At 45.1% G+C, this 17449-nt stretch overlaps 1 protein-coding gene and 1 long non-coding RNA gene across 4 annotated transcripts; one reads left to right on the forward strand and one right to left on the reverse strand.

Annotated features, from left to right (window-relative positions):
- Positions 1-1831: 1831 nt before the first annotated feature.
- LOC124027406 lies at positions 1832-4178 on the reverse strand. Its single transcript, XR_006837407.1, has 3 exons — positions 4099-4178; positions 3021-3093; positions 1832-2444 (listed from the first exon to the last, which is right to left on the reverse strand). It is a non-coding gene; the product is annotated as an uncharacterized LOC124027406 (long non-coding RNA).
- LOC124027405 (LITAF domain-containing protein-like) lies at positions 2542-16554 on the forward strand. 3 transcript variants are annotated; one of them, XM_046339845.1, is made up of 4 exons: positions 2542-2754; positions 14055-14183; positions 15742-15889; positions 16432-16554. In XM_046339845.1, exons 1-4 carry the CDS (start codon positions 2745-2747, stop codon positions 16535-16537), a joined length of 393 nt encoding a protein of 130 aa, XP_046195801.1. In that variant the 5' UTR covers positions 2542-2744; the 3' UTR covers positions 16538-16554. The 3 variants fall into 3 exon arrangements, with proteins under 3 accessions (XP_046195801.1, XP_046195800.1, XP_046195802.1); XM_046339844.1 differs by lacking the exon at positions 2542-2754 and adding an exon at positions 7426-8090; XM_046339846.1 differs by lacking the exons at positions 2542-2754; positions 14055-14183 and adding an exon at positions 14658-14781.
- Positions 16555-17449: the final 895 nt, after the last annotated feature.

Raw genomic sequence — 17449 nt, forward strand, 5'->3', positions numbered from 1 at the left:
AATGAACGATTTACTGTGGAACTGCCGGAGATCATTGACTAGGAGAGGGTGTCTACCAGACAGCGAGTGGTTTACTGTGGAACTGCTGGATGGAGATCATTGACTAGGAGAGGTGTGTCTACCAGACAGCGAGTGGTTTACTGTGGAACTGCTGGATGGAGATCATTGACTAGGAGAGGTGTGTCTACCAGACAGCGAGTGGTTTACTGTGGAACTGCTGGATGGAGATCATTGACTAGGAGAGGTGTGTCTACCAGACAGCGAGTGGTTTACTGTGGAACTGCTGGATGGAGATCATTGACTAGGAGAGGTGTGTCTACCAGACAGCTGCAGTGGTTTACTGTGGAACTGCTGGAACTGCTGGATGGAGATCATTGACTAGGAGAGGTGTGTCTACCAGACAGCGAGTGGTTTACTGTGGAACTGCTGGATGGAGATCATTGACTAGGAGAGGTGTGTCTACCAGACAGCGAGTGGTTTACTGTGGAACTGCTGGATGGAGATCATTGACTAGGAGAGGTGTGTCTACCAGACAGCGAGTGGTTTACTGTGGAACTGCTGGATGGAGATCATTGACTAGGAGAGGTGTGTCTACCAGACAGCGAGTGGTTTCTGGAACTGCTGGATGGAGATCATTGACTAGGAGAGGTGTGTGGTTTACTGTGGAACTGCTGGATGGAGATCATTGACTAGGAGAGGTGTGTCTACCAGACAGCGAGTGGTTTACTGTGGAACTGCTGGATGGAGATCATTGACTAGGAGAGGTGTGTCTACCAGACAGCGAGTGGTTTACTGTGGAACTGCTGGATGGAGATCATTGACTAGGAGAGGTGTGTCTACCAGACAGCGAGTGGTTTACTGTGGAACTGCTGGATGGAGATCATTGACTAGGAGAGGTGTCTACCAGACAGCGAGTGGTTTACTGTGGAACTGCCAGAGATCATTGACTAGGAGAAGTGTGTCTACCAGACAGTGAGTGGTTTACTGTGGAACTGCTGGATGGAGATCATTGACTAGATTTTTACCTCAACATAGTGTGAAATAAGCTTATAATTAATAGCCTAAGTGTAGTTTCATTTTGCTGGGGTGCAATGAGGAGATTCAGGATCTTTCCCCCATGCGTTTTCATGGCAATTAGATTCTTTGGGTCAAGTTCCATTGAACCCTTCACCTCATCTATATTCCATTCTCTACAGATGAATGGATCCAGATCAGCTATTCTGTGTGTTCCAACAGTTCTGCCCTGACAACCCAACCTGACAACCCAACCTGACAACCCAACCTGACAACCCAACCCAGCCCTCCGTTCACCATAGGGCCAATCCCATTTAGGGCACAGCTAATCACACCAAATTGCACTAAATCACATGAAATCACACTAAATCACATTAAATCACAGTAAATCACAGTAGCCAGCTAGCTATCTTTATGGGTGTTTTGACATGAGTATGAAATTATAATTCTGGTTGTTTAATGTTTTAGGGACTCCTGAAACTACCAGAAAACCAGATTGTCGTCTTGTGAAACAGTGGACGTAAAGAATCTAGCTAGATAAAGCATTTACTGCAAATTGAATGTACAGTTTGCCCTGCTGATATTTGCCATGCAATGCAGTGAGATGAAATAACGTAGCTAACTATGTTCCTGCTTATTGGGCAGTGGAGGATCAAATCCCTGTATGCCTATGGATGTGTAGCTGTCCAGCTGATCTGTGTATGGACCCAAACGTTTGGTATACATATTAGTTCAGAACCTAGATATGAACTTTAACCATCATAGCTGGTTGTATCAACTTCAAAACAGTCTGAATGACATTAATGAAGCCTATGGATTGAGTAGAGTAGAATATAATTTGTGCCAAGGATGCAAGTCGTATATACATGTAGCATGAGATCCCCACATTGTAGCCTGTACATTTAATATATTCACTAATCATGTACTCTACCTTGGTAAATAAAGGTGCGGTTCAGGTATGAATGTCTGTGAGATTCTTTTTCAGTCATATCCAATACCTGGAATATCAAACGGCATTCTTTGAATGGTGCTGTGTCTGCATGTATGTATTACAATTATACACTTCAACAGTGTTTACCAATCTTGGTCCTGGGATATCAATGGTTACACATAGTAACCAATAGACTAGAAACATGATTTAACTAGTTAAAGGGCTGATTTGTAATTCATATATACAGTACATTACACTTCCTATGCATCATGTAAATAGGTTCATCTATCGCATTTCCTTCATCTGCACTGATCTGAGGACAGGATAGGTGTGGTATTTCATCAAATGAGAGACTTCAACCAGTAGAGAATGTGAAATGTTTTACATAAGTCTCCTAACCAGCCTTGGGCACCAAATTGGCCTGAAGGTTATCGTAACAGCGGGTGAGGTGGCGATGATGGTTCTGACGGTTGGCATACTCTCTCACATCAAAACATACCTGCAGAGGAGACAGAATAAAACAACAAACAAGGCTTAATCATGCCATCACTGTCAACATAAGAATGCGTGAGAGTTTATCACAACCTGGCTCGTGGGAATTGACAAAGAGCTCTTATAGGATCAAGGGCACATAATAATATTCAATACATTTGCTATTTATTTAGCCATCTTACATAAAACATTTTGTTCATTGAATTTTTTATATTTTTAAACGTTAATCGCATTTTTTATTTGCCGTTGGAATATCAGCTGTGTCGGTGAACTCCCATGTCTGAACTGGCTCCATAGAGGGCACAGCATGATCAGAGGTGAGAGGTCACTTGGTTGGGTCAACAGGAAGTATTATTAAAGAGATGCTTTACATTGAAGTAGAGATATACAGAAGGTCATTGTGGATAAGTATAATATAGCTTATAAACAAACAAACATAACATTGGATAGATGCATGTGACAACAGCAGGATCATATCAAGGATAGCGTCACAAATAAATACATAAATACTACTTGAAGCTTGATGATGACTTGATCACTTGAATCAGCTGAGTGGCACTAAGGCAAAAATTAAAATGTGTACCCCTTTGAGACCCCAGGAACAGGACTGGGAACCATTGCTCTTCATCTGCAGACAGGGTTTCACAGCTCTGTATCTGAGGACAGAAAACAGACTTCATTTTACTAAACTTAGACCACACTGAATATTATGTTACGATTCTCTCCGTCCTCACTTCTTACTATGGAGTGGAACTACACAACAGTACCTGCCCTATCCAGAATAGCCTACTCTACCTTCTGACAGTTGGAGCAGCTATCCTTTCACTCTCTTCCATGGCTGTTAGCTAGCTATCTACAAATGCATTTGGAGTTGGTTTTACAATTACATCAAGATGGCTAGTCATTATGAAGTTAGGTAAATGGTGTTATTTAATTCAGTTAGCTAGCTATGCAGTATGTAAAGTTGGCTAGATAGTTAGCTACGTTAGCAGCTCAGTTGGGTTAACTTGCACTGTAGCTAGTTAGCTGATACTTCAGCAACTGCGTTTAAAAATGCTTATACTAACCTTACTATTTGTTAAGTAAATTGACTGGAGTATGCTTATTGGTCATAGTACGGGAATAGTTAGTCTACCACAAGTTCCCGCACTTCATTCACCAAAATACAAAGTATACAAGCAGTGGACAACATTTCCGTTCTTTCATGGCCCATAAATGCAGTTCTTCAGAAAATAGGCTCCAACTTTTTCAGATTTGAACAAAATGGCGGAAAATATGCGGATCGATCGGTAACGATGCTTCGAGGGTGACTGTTGTTGATGTGTGCAGAGGGTCCCGGGTCGCGCCCGGGTATGGGCGAGGGGACGGTCTAAAGTTATACTGTTACACAAGTGTACAGGCCATAACAAATATCAATTTAATTATGCACGTTTTTACTCAATTTGCACTTTACACATAATATAAATGACGACGAGACACACAGCTTTTGTTTCTTGTATCCCATACGTAACTGTATTGCAGAAATACAGTTTGGCATTTGCTATCATTGTTTTATATGTTGCGTGCACGCTTCATAGTTTACGTGGTAACAGTCATTGTTATAATTTAACCATTATCATTCTCAAGTAAATAGTCACAGTTCAAAGTAATGTCTTGTTTACCTCTATTCCTCAGCAGTGATGGATGCCACGGTGTGCTGATTAAGGAGGTCCGACCTGAATCCCAGGGTTAAAATACGGTTCCGGAAGGGAATTGGGAAATGCCCACCCTCTGTTCACCCCAGTGGAACTCTTTTTCCCTTTGACGAGTTTAAAATAGCGAAGTACAGTTATACATTGATATTGTATACTGTTATTGATAAAATAATGCTTATATTTAACGTTAACATTATTGTGGAAATGTAAAACTTGATGGTTTGCAGACTTGCCTTGGAGCTGGCCACTCTCCTTATAATGGAACGTCCAATCAGCGAGTTGATTTTTGGTTTATGTACGTTCTGTTCCTGCACGTTATAGCGTAGTTCTTTTTAACGTTAATACTTTATAGGACAGTTCGGTTTTCATGTCATTTAGCCCTTGGTATATTTTAAAGCACTTTGGTTTATTTGCTTGTCATAATTTGTATCATCCCAGTTTTGATAAATAAACCCCCTTATTGTTTAATTGTGACACTCACTTGATTTGATTGACAGCCTGACTCAGCGTTCTCTTCAACAGAGCCTGGATGCTCCTGATTAACTCCACCTCCTGCGGTACACAAACACAACCATCACCTTATTTTCAGATTGGTTTCTAGTGAAATAATGTATAGGCAACATTTAATAATGATACAAGTATTTAGAAGAACTAGAGCAAAGACAAGTCTATGTTATTTTTGTATCATCAGCAGCTCCTCCTCTACGCGGTCGCAGTTCCCGACAGATTAGGTTATCCGTGGCGATGGCAAACGGGATCTCAGTGGCGTCCAGCGCCTTCAACAGCCTCCTCTTCTGCCCCAGGAGGAGGTCTGTCTCGGCCACCAGCTTCTCGATGTGCCGCTGCAGCTCCGACTTCCAGAAGTGGATATGCTGCAGTCTCTCTCCCAGGTGCCGCGTCCCCTCAGCTTGGGTGTGCAGAGTCCCGGCCTCGGTCTCCGTATCCAGTGTTTTGGACTCATGGCGAATCCTCTTTGCGTTGTTTCAGTCTGTAACCACCTGGTGAAGGGTAGAGAAATGCTTGAAGTGCCATTCCTCCGGGCTGCCATTCCTCCGGGCTGCCATTCCTCCGGGCTGCCATTCCTCCGGGCTGCCATTCCTCTGAACGGTACCCCGCAGTAGCCAAGCCGGAGGAGGGATACAAGTGTATGTGGAGGGGAGGCCACTCTAAAGTGTGCAATGCCACAGATGTCTCAAGTTTTGAGGGAGCATGCAATTGGCATGCTGACTGAAGGAATGTTCACCAGAGCTGTTGCCAGAGAATTTAATGTTAATTTCTCCACCATAAGCCACCTCCAACATTGTTTTAGACAATATGGCAGAATGTTGAATAACCACGCCAGACCAGGACCTCCACATCTGGGTTCTTCACCTGCAGGATCGTCTGAGACCAGCCACCCAGACAGCTGATGAAATTGAGGACTATTTCTGTCTGTAATAAAGCCCTTTTGTGAGGGAACAAATCATTCTGATTGGCTGGGCCTGGCTCCCAAGTGGGTGGTCCTATGCTCTTCCAGGCCCGTCTATGGCTGCGCCCCTGCCCAGTCATATGAAGTCCATAGATTAGAGCCGAATACATTTATTTCAATTGACTGATTTACTGTAACTCAGTAAAACTGTTGAAATGGTTGCATGTTACGTTTATATTTTTCTTCAGTATACATTCTCAGGAAACAACGAATGGTGGATGGATGAACACACACTTTTCTAAAATGTATTCACCTGAAAATAGGCCTATGATAGGTGTTCTAATTACCTTTTTTCCAAACACCAATGGACCAATGTTAGTAAAGTAATGACTGTCTGGTCTGCGTTACGTTCTAATAGTCTAACTGAAGGTTACTCATCTCACCAACAACCACAGCCATGTTGATAATCGGGAACAATAACACATTACCACATTATCCTTCCTGTTTGGCCCTGTCCGGGGGTGTCCTCGGATGGGGCCACAGTGTCTCCTGACCCCTCCTGTCTCAGCCTCCAGTATTTATGCTGCAGTAGTTTATGTGTCGGGGGGCTAGGGTCAGTTTGTTTATCTGGAGTACTTCTCCTGTCCTATTCGGTGTCCTGTGTAAATCTAAGTGTGCGTTCTCTAATTCTCTCCTTCTCTCTTTCTTTCTCTCTCTCGGAGGACCTGAGCCCTAGAACCATGCCCCAGGACTACCTGACATGATGACTCCTTGCTGTCCCCAGTCCACCTGGCCATGCTGCTGCTCCAGTTTCAACTGGCCTGGGCCCTAGGACCATGTCCCAGGACTACCTGACATGAGGACTCCTTGCTGTCCCCAGTCCACCTGGCCATGCTCCTGCTCCAGTTTCAACTGTTCTGCCTTACTATTATTCAACCATGCTGGTCATTTATGAACATTTGAACATCTTGGCCACGTTCTGTTATAATCTCCACCTGGCACAGCCAGAAGAGGACTGGCCACCCCACATATGCTCTCTCTAATTCTCTCTTTCTTTCCTCTCTCGGAGGACCTGAGCCCTAGGACCGTGCCCCAGGACTACCTGACATGATGGCTCCTTGCTGTCCCCAGTCCATCTGACTGTGCTGCTGCTCCAGTTTCAACTGTTCTGCCTTATTATTATTTGACCATGCTGGTCATTTATGAACATTTGAACATCTTGGTCATGTTCTGTTATAATCTCTACCCGGCACAGCCAGAAGAGGACTGGCCACCCCACATAGCCCGGTTCCTCTCTAGGTTTCTTCCTAGGTTTTGGCCTTTCTAGGGAGTTTTTCCTAGCCACCGTGCTTTTACACCTGCATTGTTTGCTGTTTGGGGTTTTAGGCTGGGTTTCTGTACAGCACTTTGAGATATCAGCTGATGTACGAAGGGCTATATAAATAAATTTGATTTGATTTGATTTGATTTGATTTGATTTGATTTGATTTGATGATTACCGTTTAACACTGTGACTTACCACAGACACTAATTCCCTTCTCTCTCTCTCTCACACACACCATATTCACACCCCTCCACCTCTTCACTTTAAAACCCTTTAGTGAGTCAGAGGTCTCTGGTCTATTGATGGGAATCAGAGTCTTCAGGCCTGTGTCCCAAATGACACCATGCTCCCTAGATACGGTAGTACACTACATTTGACCAGGGCTCAATGTCATTTGGGAAATGCCCCTGGTGTGAGTGGAATTTCCTGTTTGAATACCATTTTACCTCATCTGCCTCACTCCTCCCCTCTGTGTGTGTGCTCGTTCTCACTCTCTTTCCTACCTGGTTCACTTTCTCACTGTCTGTCTGGAGTAGCAGCTCTATTCTTTAGCTCCACACAGTCGTATCCTCCAGGACTCCAGTCCACAGAACCTCGTCTTCTCCAGGGCTCCAGTCCACAGTACCTCGTCTCGTCCAGGGCTCCAGTCCACAGTACCTCGTCTCCTCCAGGACTCCAGTCCACAGTACCTCGTCTCGTCCAGGACTCCAGTCCACAGTACCTCGTCTTCTCCAGGGCTCCAGTCCACAGTACCTCATCTCCTCCAGGACTCCAGTCCACAGTACCTCGTGTCCTCCAGGACTCCAGTCCACAGTACCTCGTCTCCTCCAGGACTCCAGTCCACAGTACCTCGTCTCCTCCAGGACTCCAGTCCACAGTACCTCGTCTCCTCCAGGACTCCAGTCCACAGTACCTCGTCTCGTCCAGGACTCCAGTCCACAGTACCTCGTCTTCTCCAGGGCTCCAGTCCACAGTACCTCGTCTCCTCCAGGACTCCAGTCCACAGTACCTCGTCTCGTCCAGGGCTCCAGTCCACAGTACCTCGTCTCCTCCAGGACTCCAGTCCACAGTACCTCGTCTCCTCCAGGACTCCAGTCCACAGTACTTCGTCTCCTCCAGGACTCCAGTCCACAGTACCTCGTCTCCTCCAGGACTCCAGTCCACAGTACCTCGTCTCCTCAAGGACTCCAGTCCACAGTACCTTGTCTCCTCAAGGACTCCAAAAAGGTAAGGGGCTGTTGCTCTGCTCGTGGCTGGGAAATGGTGCTCTGAGTTGGGGGGTTTCAGAGTGCTTCTTTGCAGGATATAATAAAATATGAAAGAGTTGTGTGTATGACTAGGAATATCTGTGTTTGTTTTGTGTGTGTTGCTACGTAAGAAAGAAAAGACTTGTTAGAAGAGGGGTGTTTTTAAATCGGTTTAGAGATAACACAGCACCAGTCACCCTACCTTCTAACTCTGTCTTGGTGCCTAATGTTTGACAGCTCTGTTAGATGTGTACACACAGACAGCTCTGTTAGATGTGTACACACAGACAGCTCTGTTAGATGTGTACACACAGACAGAGTGGAAAACTGTACTTCACACATCAGTGAATTTGATAGCTAACCAAACCATGATAGGGTAGAATTGTCATGTTTTGTCTTATATTGTCTTGTCATTTTGCTTTTCCTTCTGTTCGTTTTCCCCCTGCTGGTCTTTTTAGGTTCGTTCCCCTTTTTCTCTCTCCCTCCCTCTCTCTCTTCTCTCTATCGTTCCGTTCCTGCTCCCAGCTGTTCCTATTCCCCTAATCAATCATTTAGTCTTCCCACACCTGTTCCCTATCTTTTCCCCTGATTAGAGTCCCTATTTCTCCCCTTGTTTTCCGTTTCTGCCCTGTCGAATCCTTGTATATTGTTCACCGTGCTGTGTCTTTGTATCGCCCTGTCGTGTCGTGTTTCCCTCAGATGCTGCGTGGTGAGCAGGTGTCTGAGTCTGCTACGGTCAAGTGCCTTCCCGAGGCAACCTGCAGTTTATTATCGAGTCTCCAGTCAGTTCTCGTGATTACGAGTGGAATTGTTTTTTATGCTTTATTTACCGCTCCGATTTGTCTAGGAGTATTGCTATTTCCTTTAACTGGATTAAAGACTCTGTTTTCGCCAAGTCGCTTTTGGGTCCTCATTCACCTGCATAACAAGAATACCCAGGGCCCATTATGGGGAAATGTCCAGCTGTTCTGTGGGATGTTGGATTAAGGAAATGAAAATGAATCCTTGTGAAAATGTTTAACTGACTAGAGTGTGAGAGTTATGGTTCCTGCCAATGGTAAATGGGTATAGTAAAGGTCAGGTTTGGGGTCAATGCGAATTGAGATCCTTCAGTTCAGGAAGTAATCTGAAAAAATCTATATTCAATGACTTCTCAATAAATGGAAGAGGAGAAGCTACTTATTTAAAACATTCCTGAATTGGGTGTCTTTAATTATAATTAACCTACTGTTGACCAGGGCCCATAGGGTAGAATACTACTGTTGACCAGGGCCCATAGGGTAGAATACTACTGTTGACCAGGACCCATAGGGTAGTGTACTACTGTTGACCAGGGCCCATAGGGTAGTGTACTACTGTTGACAAGGGCCCATAGGGTAGTGTACTACTGTCGACCAGGGCCCATAGGCTAGTGTACTACTGTTGACCAGGGCCCATAGGGTAGTGTACTACTGTTGACCAGGGCCCATAGGGTAGTGTACTACTGTTGACAAGGGCCCATAGGGTAGTGTACTACTGTCGACCAGGGCCCATAGGCTAGTGTACTACTGTTGACCAGGGCCCATAGGGTAGTGTACTACTGTTGACCAGGGCCCATAGGGTAGTGTACTACTGTCGACCAGGGCCCATAGGCTAGTGTACTACTGTTGACCAGGGCCCATAGGCTAGTGTACTACTGTTGACCAGGGCCCATAGGCTAGTGTACTACTGTTGACCAGGGCCCATAGGGTAGTGTACTACTGTTGACCAGGGCCCATAGGGTAGTGTACTACTGTTGACCAGGGCCCATAGGCTAGTGTACTACTGTTGACCAGGGCCCATAGGGTAGTGTACTACTGTTGACCAGGGCCCATAGGGTAGTGTACTACTGTTGACCAGGGCCCATAGGGTAGTGTACTACTGTCGACCAGGGCCCATAGGGTAGTGTACTACTGTTGACCAGGGCCCATAGGGTAGTGTACTACTGTTGTTGATAATGGGATATGTAGAAGGGCGAGCCGGTCAAGGATCGATTCAGACAAAGTGGTAAATTGTATGCGACAGTTTATTCAGAGTAAAGATATCTGGTACAGCGTAATTACGGGCCCTTCCGTTAGCTCATGAGGAACCAGCAAAAAAAGCCCCGATAACAGATTGCAAGCATGTTATGTACAGTACAGAAAGTAGGTTGAGTCTGGAAGTCCCGGTCTTTTGGTTGGCCACAGTTGAGGTGTTGTCTTCTTGGATTGGTCCTGTTGAGCCGTCCGTCGTTCCTCCGGGTCTCGTCGGGCTGTTCTCAGTCACACAATGTTCGGCTAGGAAGGAGATTGTGTGTGTGTGCTTGTGTCTGCAAGTCAAGGCTGTGTCTTTTCCTCCCAATGTGTGGGTGTATGTCTTATCTGTGTGTCCTCGGCAGTTAGTGTGTGTATGTGTGTGTGCTGTGTCTGTGTGGGTGTGGAAGCTATCCTGTATGGGACCTAACATGTTTCACTGTGAAAATACGTTGTCTCAGTTATAGCAATGTAATAGCAGTAAGCTGGTCATTTGCATAAGAAATAGCACTTCCTTACACTGTCGACCAGGGCCCTTAGGGTAGTGTACTACTGTCGACCAGGGCCCTTAGGGTAGTGTACTACTGTCGACCAGGGCCCATAGGGTAGTGTAGGGTAGTGTACTACTGTCGACCAGGGCCCATAGGGTAGTGTAGGGTAGTGTACTACTGTCGACCAGGGCCCATAGGGTAGTGTACTACTGTTGACCAGGGCCCATAGGGTAGTGTACTACTGTCGACCAGGGCCCATAGGGTAGTGTACTACTGTTGACCAGGGCCCTTAGGGTAGTGTACTACTGTCGACCAGGGCCCATAGGGTAGTGTACTACTGTCGACCAGGGCCCATAGGGTAGTGTACTACTGTTGACCAGGGCCCTTAGGGTAGTGTACTACTGTTGACCAGGGCCCTTAGGGTAGTGTACTACTGTCGACCAGGGCCCATAGGGTAGTGTACTACTGTCGACCAGGGCCCATAGGACTCCGGTTAAAAGTAGTGAACGACAGTATATTGTGAATAGGCTGTTCCCTCAAATGTTTTCATTACTGAGCAAATTTCAGGTCTGCTGAAGTTAGTTTTAATCAGGGGCTTAACTTTACTGGGGACATGTCCCCCCACATTCTGAAATTCCTTAAGTCCCCCCCAGTTGTATCATTGAAATGTGATACAAAACGAGGCACCGGTGTGCTTTAGGACCATGCGGACGCCTCAGAGCGGTCAGGTAGGTTGTTTGGAGTGTTTATCTGAGTGGATGAAAATAATACAATTATGCCCCCCCCCACTTCTAAAACCAAAGTTGCGCCCCTGGTTTTAACAGTGATCAAGTAGACTATTATTTGATCACAATGTAGGACTACCAGAGGGGTCTACCATCAAAAACAATGGAGAAAATGCATCCCATAATATTTTTACATGGAAATAGCTGTTCTATCATTAAGCCTACAGTAGCAGCCAATGTGTGGTGTTCAATGTTGGCCTACATTCTATGAGACGTTTGAAAAAACACATTCAGGGCTTGTTGACATGAACCTGTTTATCCACTTGTCCTTCAGACAAGGAGGCGACTGAAAGTGTTGCCAGTTGTTTGATGCAAGAAACCATTTTATTCCCATACCATTATTACAGAAAACCTGACTAATACAACACTGACCCTTTAACACAAAAAAGCTCTTTACCTGAATCACTTTTCAAAGAAGTCTAGAAATGCACACGTGTTGTGTCTTGTAGGAAACAAACACTCCTCCATTGAGGATTACAACTGATCTATAACTGGGCTAATAACTCACTAACTAGCAAAGGATATGAACAAAAACACACGTGGCTACATGCATCTCTCTCTTTGATCTCAAAACAAGCTCATCTACTCAGACGACCGCTGATTCTGTAAAGACAGGCACGTTCAAACAGTGTTGCCAACTCCTCAATAAGGAAAGTAACTATTGGCTGTCCTAAAAGTCGCTAGAAATCGCTAAATGACTATTGGCTGTCCTAAAACGCTAGAAATCGCTAAATGACTATTGGCTGTCCTAAAAGTCTAGAAATCACTAAATGACTATTGGCTGTCCTAAAAGTTGCTAGAAATCGCTAAATGACTATTGGCTGTCCTAAAAGTCGCTAGAAATCTCTAAATGACTATTGGCTGTCCTAAAAGTTGCTAGAAATCGCTAAATGACTATTGGCTGTCCAAAAAAGTTGCTAGAAATCGCTAAATGACTATTGGCTGTCCTAAAAGTGCTAGAAATCTCTAAATGACTATTGGCTGTCCTAAAAGTCGCTAGAAATCACTAAATGACTATTGGCTGTCCTAAAAGTCGCTAGAAATCGCTAAATGATGTCTTTGCATAATTGGCCATGTAATTGTGATGGACGCTGTAGGAGAGAGGAATAAAGTTGTGGGAGAGACAAAATGCAAGTAAAAAACACCCTAAATATGTTTAGAACCACTAATGAACTTTCTTCTGTCGATTCTTTTTTTTTTAATGTCACAATTCCAACCCTCCTTTACCCGGGCTTGGGACCAGCAAAAGTGAACCAAAAGACTCTGGCAGAGTTACTAAGTTTTTTGTTTATTTGTTTATTTTTTTGTTATTTATTTTATTTCATTTAAGAATGATGGAGGCCACTGTGTTCTTGGGGACCTTCAATGCTGCATATTTTTTGGTACCCTTCCCCAGATCTGTGCCTCGACACAATCCTGTCTCGGAGCTCTACGGACAATTCCTTCGTCCTCATGGCTTGGTTTTTGCTGTGACATGCACTGTCAACTGTGAAACCTTATTTAGACAGGTGTGTGCCTTTCCAAACCATGTCCAATCAATTGAATTTACCACAGGTGAACTCCAAGTTGTAGAAACATTTCAAAGATGATCAATGGAAACAGGATGCACCTGAGCTCTTACTTATGTAAATAAGGTATTTCTGTTTTGTAAACATTTGCAAACATTTTTAAGAACCTGTTTTTGCTTTGTCATTATGGGGTATTGTGACGTCATTATGGGGTATTGTGATGTCATTATGTTGTATTGTGTGTAGATTTCGGAGGATTTTTATTTATTTAATCCATTTTAGAATAAGGCTGTAACTTAAATAAATGTGGAAAAAGTCAAGGGGTCTGAATACTTCCCGAATGCACTGTATGTATAGCGCTGTAGTATAATCTATGCATTTCCTTATAATAGTTTGTTTTTAACGACTGACCTGGTTACTGTAAGTAAAGGTTATTGATAAGCCTGAGGTTAGAATGAATCAGGAGGTTAGAAAGTGTATTTATTTATTGAACCAGGAAGTCCTATTGGGATCAGAAGACCTGTTTCCCAAAGGAGACCACGTAGATCAATGATGTATAGATGATGGGATGTATATAGCTGATTCCAGATGACATACTGCACTGTGTATTATAGCTGATTCCAGATGACATACTGTACTGTGTATTATAGCTGATTCCAGATGACATACTGTACTGTGTATTATAGCTGATTCCAGATGACATACTGTACTGTGTATTATAGCTGATTCCAGATGACATACTGTACTGTGTATTATAGCTGATTCCAGATGACATACTGTACTGTGTATTATAGCTGATTCCAGATGACATACTGCACTATGTATTATAGCTGATTCCAGATGACATACTGCACTGTGTATTATAGCTGATTCCAGATGACATACTGCACTGTGTATTATAGCTGATTCCAGATGACATACTGCACTGTGTAATACAGCTGATTCCAGATGACATACTGTACTGTGTATTATAGCTGATTCCAGATTACATACTGTACTGTGTATTATAGGGGGGAGAGAAGGTGAGGGGCAGAGACATATGTTTTCTAAATGTGTTATTTTCATAAGGTGTGCTCAATGTGTTTGTGCTCACTGTCTTCCACTCTCTCTCTCTCTCAACCCCACCCCAGACAGTATGGAGAAGAGCCAGTATGGACCCCCGCAGGACGTGTCGGCTCCCCCCTACCCCGGCTTCCCAGCGGGCTACCATGGAAGTGGGGGGGGAACAGCCTACCCCCCCCAGCCTGGCTTCCAGGGAGGTAAGATATCAGACCTACACTGATAACCACTCTGTATCCCTGGGTTTGTGTTCCCATAATGCTGGCCAACCACTCTGTATCCCTGGGTTTGTGTTCCCATAATGCTGGCCAACCACTCTGTATCCCTGGGTTTGTGTTCTTATAATGCTGGCCAACCACTCTGTATCCCTGGGTTTGTGTTCCCATAATGCTGACCAACCACTCTGTATTCCTGGGTTTGTGTTCCCATAATGCTGACCAACCACTCTGTATCCCTGGGTTTGTGTTCCTATAATGCTGGCCAACCACTCTGTATCCCTGGGTTTGTGTTCCCATAATGCTGGCCAACCATTCTGTATCCCTGGGTTTGTGATAAATTACACAGTGTATTGATGTATTTATTTATCCCTTATTGATCAGGTCCCCAACCCGGCATGTACCCACCACCTCCCGGCATGTACCCACCCCTCCCCATGCATGTACCCACCACCTCCCCAACCCGGCATGTACCCACCACCTCCCCAACCCGGCATGTACCCACCACCTCCCCAACCCGGCATGTACCCACCATCTCCCCAATACGGCACGGGCATGGCACAACCTACAAACGTCCCCAGCGGTGAGTCACACACACTCACTGAAAAAACTCCAAACTGTCGGACCAAAACTACCTCAATCGGTTCCTTATTTTAGTATTCACAGTACCCAGTGAAAAACGAGAACCAAGTTGGACACACACAGGGTATTGGCTGGACGTCCTGGCCCTAGCAACACCCAGCCTTAGCAACCCCTCGAATATTCTTCCTCTGTAGAGGTTAGAAATATAGAACTAACAACAAGCGACACAATTTTTGGGGGCCTATTGTTCTATCTTGCTCTGTCTGGTTCTGTCCAGTTCTATTCCATTCTATTGAGTTCTATCCAGTTCTATCCAGTTCTGACCAGTATTTTCCTCTCCCTACAGTAACCCGGGGGGTGGGTATTCTTTCTAGTCCTGTCCAGTTCTATCCAATTCCACAAAGTTATATCCAGTTTTATCCAGTTCTATCCAGTCCTATCAAATTCCATGAAGTTATATCCAGTTTTATCCAGTTCTATCTGGTTCTAACCAATATTCTCTTCCTTCTGCAGTAACCCAGGTGGTGGTTCTGACCAGTTCTATCTGGTTCTAACCAGTATTCTCCTCCCTCTGCAGTAACCCAGGTGGTGGTTCTGACCAGTTCTATCTGGTTCTAACCAGTATTCTCCTCCCTCTGCAGTAATCCAGGTGGTGGTTCTGACCAGTTCTATCTGGTTCTAACCAGCATTCTCCTCCCGCTGCAGTAACCCAGGTGGTGGTTCTGACCAGTTTTATCTGGTTCTAACCAGTATTCTCCTCCCGCTGCAGTAACCCAGGTGGTGGTTCTGTCCTGTTCTATCTGGTTCTAACCAGCATTCTCCTCCAACTGCAGTAACCCAGGTGGTGGTTCTGACCAGTTTTATCTGGTTCTAACCAGTATTCTCCTCCCGCTGCAGTAACCCAGGTGGTGGTTCTGACCAGTTTTATCTGGTTCTAACCAGTATTCTCCTCCCTCTGCAGTAACCCAGGTGGTGATACAGCAGCCGTTGCTAAGAGACGTACCCGGCCAGATAACGTGTCCCCACTGTCAGGTCCCGGTTCTGACAGAGACCACACACACCCCTGGACTGCTCACCTGGCTCATCTGTGGATCACTCGGCTTCCTCCTGTAAGTTGTACACACACGGGGCGGCAGCGTAGCCTAGTGGTTAGAGAGTTGGACTAGTAACCGGAAGGTTGCAAGTTCAAACCCCCGTACAAATCTGTCGTTCTGCCCCTGAATAGGCAGTTAACCCACTGTTCCTAGGCCGTCATTGAAAAGAAGAATTTGTTCTTAACTGACTTGCCTAGTAAAAAAAAAAAAAAATTTAAAAACACACGTGTTTCATCCATCTGTACAGTGTGTTTGTGAGAGAGAGAAAAATGTGGCACACATTTTTTTTCTCTCTCTCACAAACACACATACACTGTACAGATGGATATACACACTGAATCCCCTCTCTCTCTCTCTGTTTCTCTCTCTCTCTCTCTCTCTCTCTGTCTCTCTCTCTCTCTCTCTGTTTCTCTCTGTCTCTCTCTCTGTTTCTCTCTGTTTCTCTCTCTCTGTCTCTCTCTCTCTCTCTCTCTCTCTCTCTCTCTCTCTCTCTCTCTCTCTCTCTCTCTCTCTCTCTCCCTCTCTCTCTCTCTGTCTCTCTCTCCCTCCCTCTCTAGGTGCTGGCCATGCTGTTTGGTTCCGCTCTGTGTTGACTCCTGTAAGGACGTAGAACACCGCTGCCCCAACTGCAAGAGAGTGATCCACATCCACAAACGCATGTGAACAGACCAAGATGAGACACCTGACACAAAGTGATCCACATCCACAAACGCATGTGAACAGACCAAGATGAGACACCTGCCACAAAGTGATCCATATCTGCAAACCTACTGTATATATGAACAGACCTAGCCACAGCCTACTGACAGTTCAGTGCGTAATCCACATCAGAAAGACAATAGTCTACTGTCTCTCTGAAATGACTGCAGCAGGACAGCTTCTACTGTCTCTCTGAAATGACTGCAGCAGGACAGCTTCCTCTACTGTCTCTCTGAAATGACTGCAGCAGGACAGCTTCCTCTACTGTCTCTCTGAAATGACTGCAGCAGGGCAGCTTCCTCTACTGTCTCTCTGAAATGACTACAGCAGGACAGCTTCCTCTACTGTCTCTCTGAAATGACTGCAGCAGGGCAGCTTCCTCTACTGTCTCTCTGAAATGACTGCAGCAGGGCAGCTTCCTCTACTGTCTCTCTGAAATGACTGCAGCAGGACAGCTTCCTCTACTGTCTCTCTGAAATGACCACAGCAGGACAGCTTCCTCTACTGTCTCTCTGAAATGACTACAGCAGGACAGCTTCCTCTACTGTCTCTCTGAAATGACTGTGGCAGGGCAGCTTCCTCTACTGTAGTATACTTCCTCTACTGTAGGGTAGTGGGTTCGATCCCCGGGACCACCCATACATAGAATGTATGCACACATGACTGTAAGTCGCTTTGGATAAAAGCGTCTGCTAAATGGCATATATTATTATTATTATTATATTACTGTCTCTCTGAAATGACTGCAGCAGGACAGCTTCCTCTACTGTCTCTCTGAAATTACCACAGCAGGACAGCTTCCTTTCTGTCAATGGGAATGTGTGACAGGGTATCCTTCACCATATGTGCCGGCTGCAAAGTAAACATGTGCTTAAG

Source organism: Oncorhynchus gorbuscha, unplaced genomic scaffold (assembly GCF_021184085.1).
Source record: "Oncorhynchus gorbuscha isolate QuinsamMale2020 ecotype Even-year unplaced genomic scaffold, OgorEven_v1.0 Un_scaffold_3196, whole genome shotgun sequence".
In the NCBI taxonomy this organism is placed as follows: Eukaryota; Metazoa; Chordata; class Actinopteri; order Salmoniformes; family Salmonidae; genus Oncorhynchus; species Oncorhynchus gorbuscha.

What these genes read in the sequence shown, in the direction of transcription:
- LOC124027405 (XM_046339845.1), top strand. An exon ending in CCAGCCTGGCTTCCAGGGAG is followed by an intron (nt 14,184 to 15,741) that starts GTAAGATATCAG and finishes CTCCCTCTGCAG; the next exon opens with TAACCCAGGTGGTGATACAG. An exon ending in GGATCACTCGGCTTCCTCCT is followed by an intron (nt 15,890 to 16,431) that starts GTAAGTTGTACA and finishes CTCCCTCTCTAG; the next exon opens with GTGCTGGCCATGCTGTTTGG.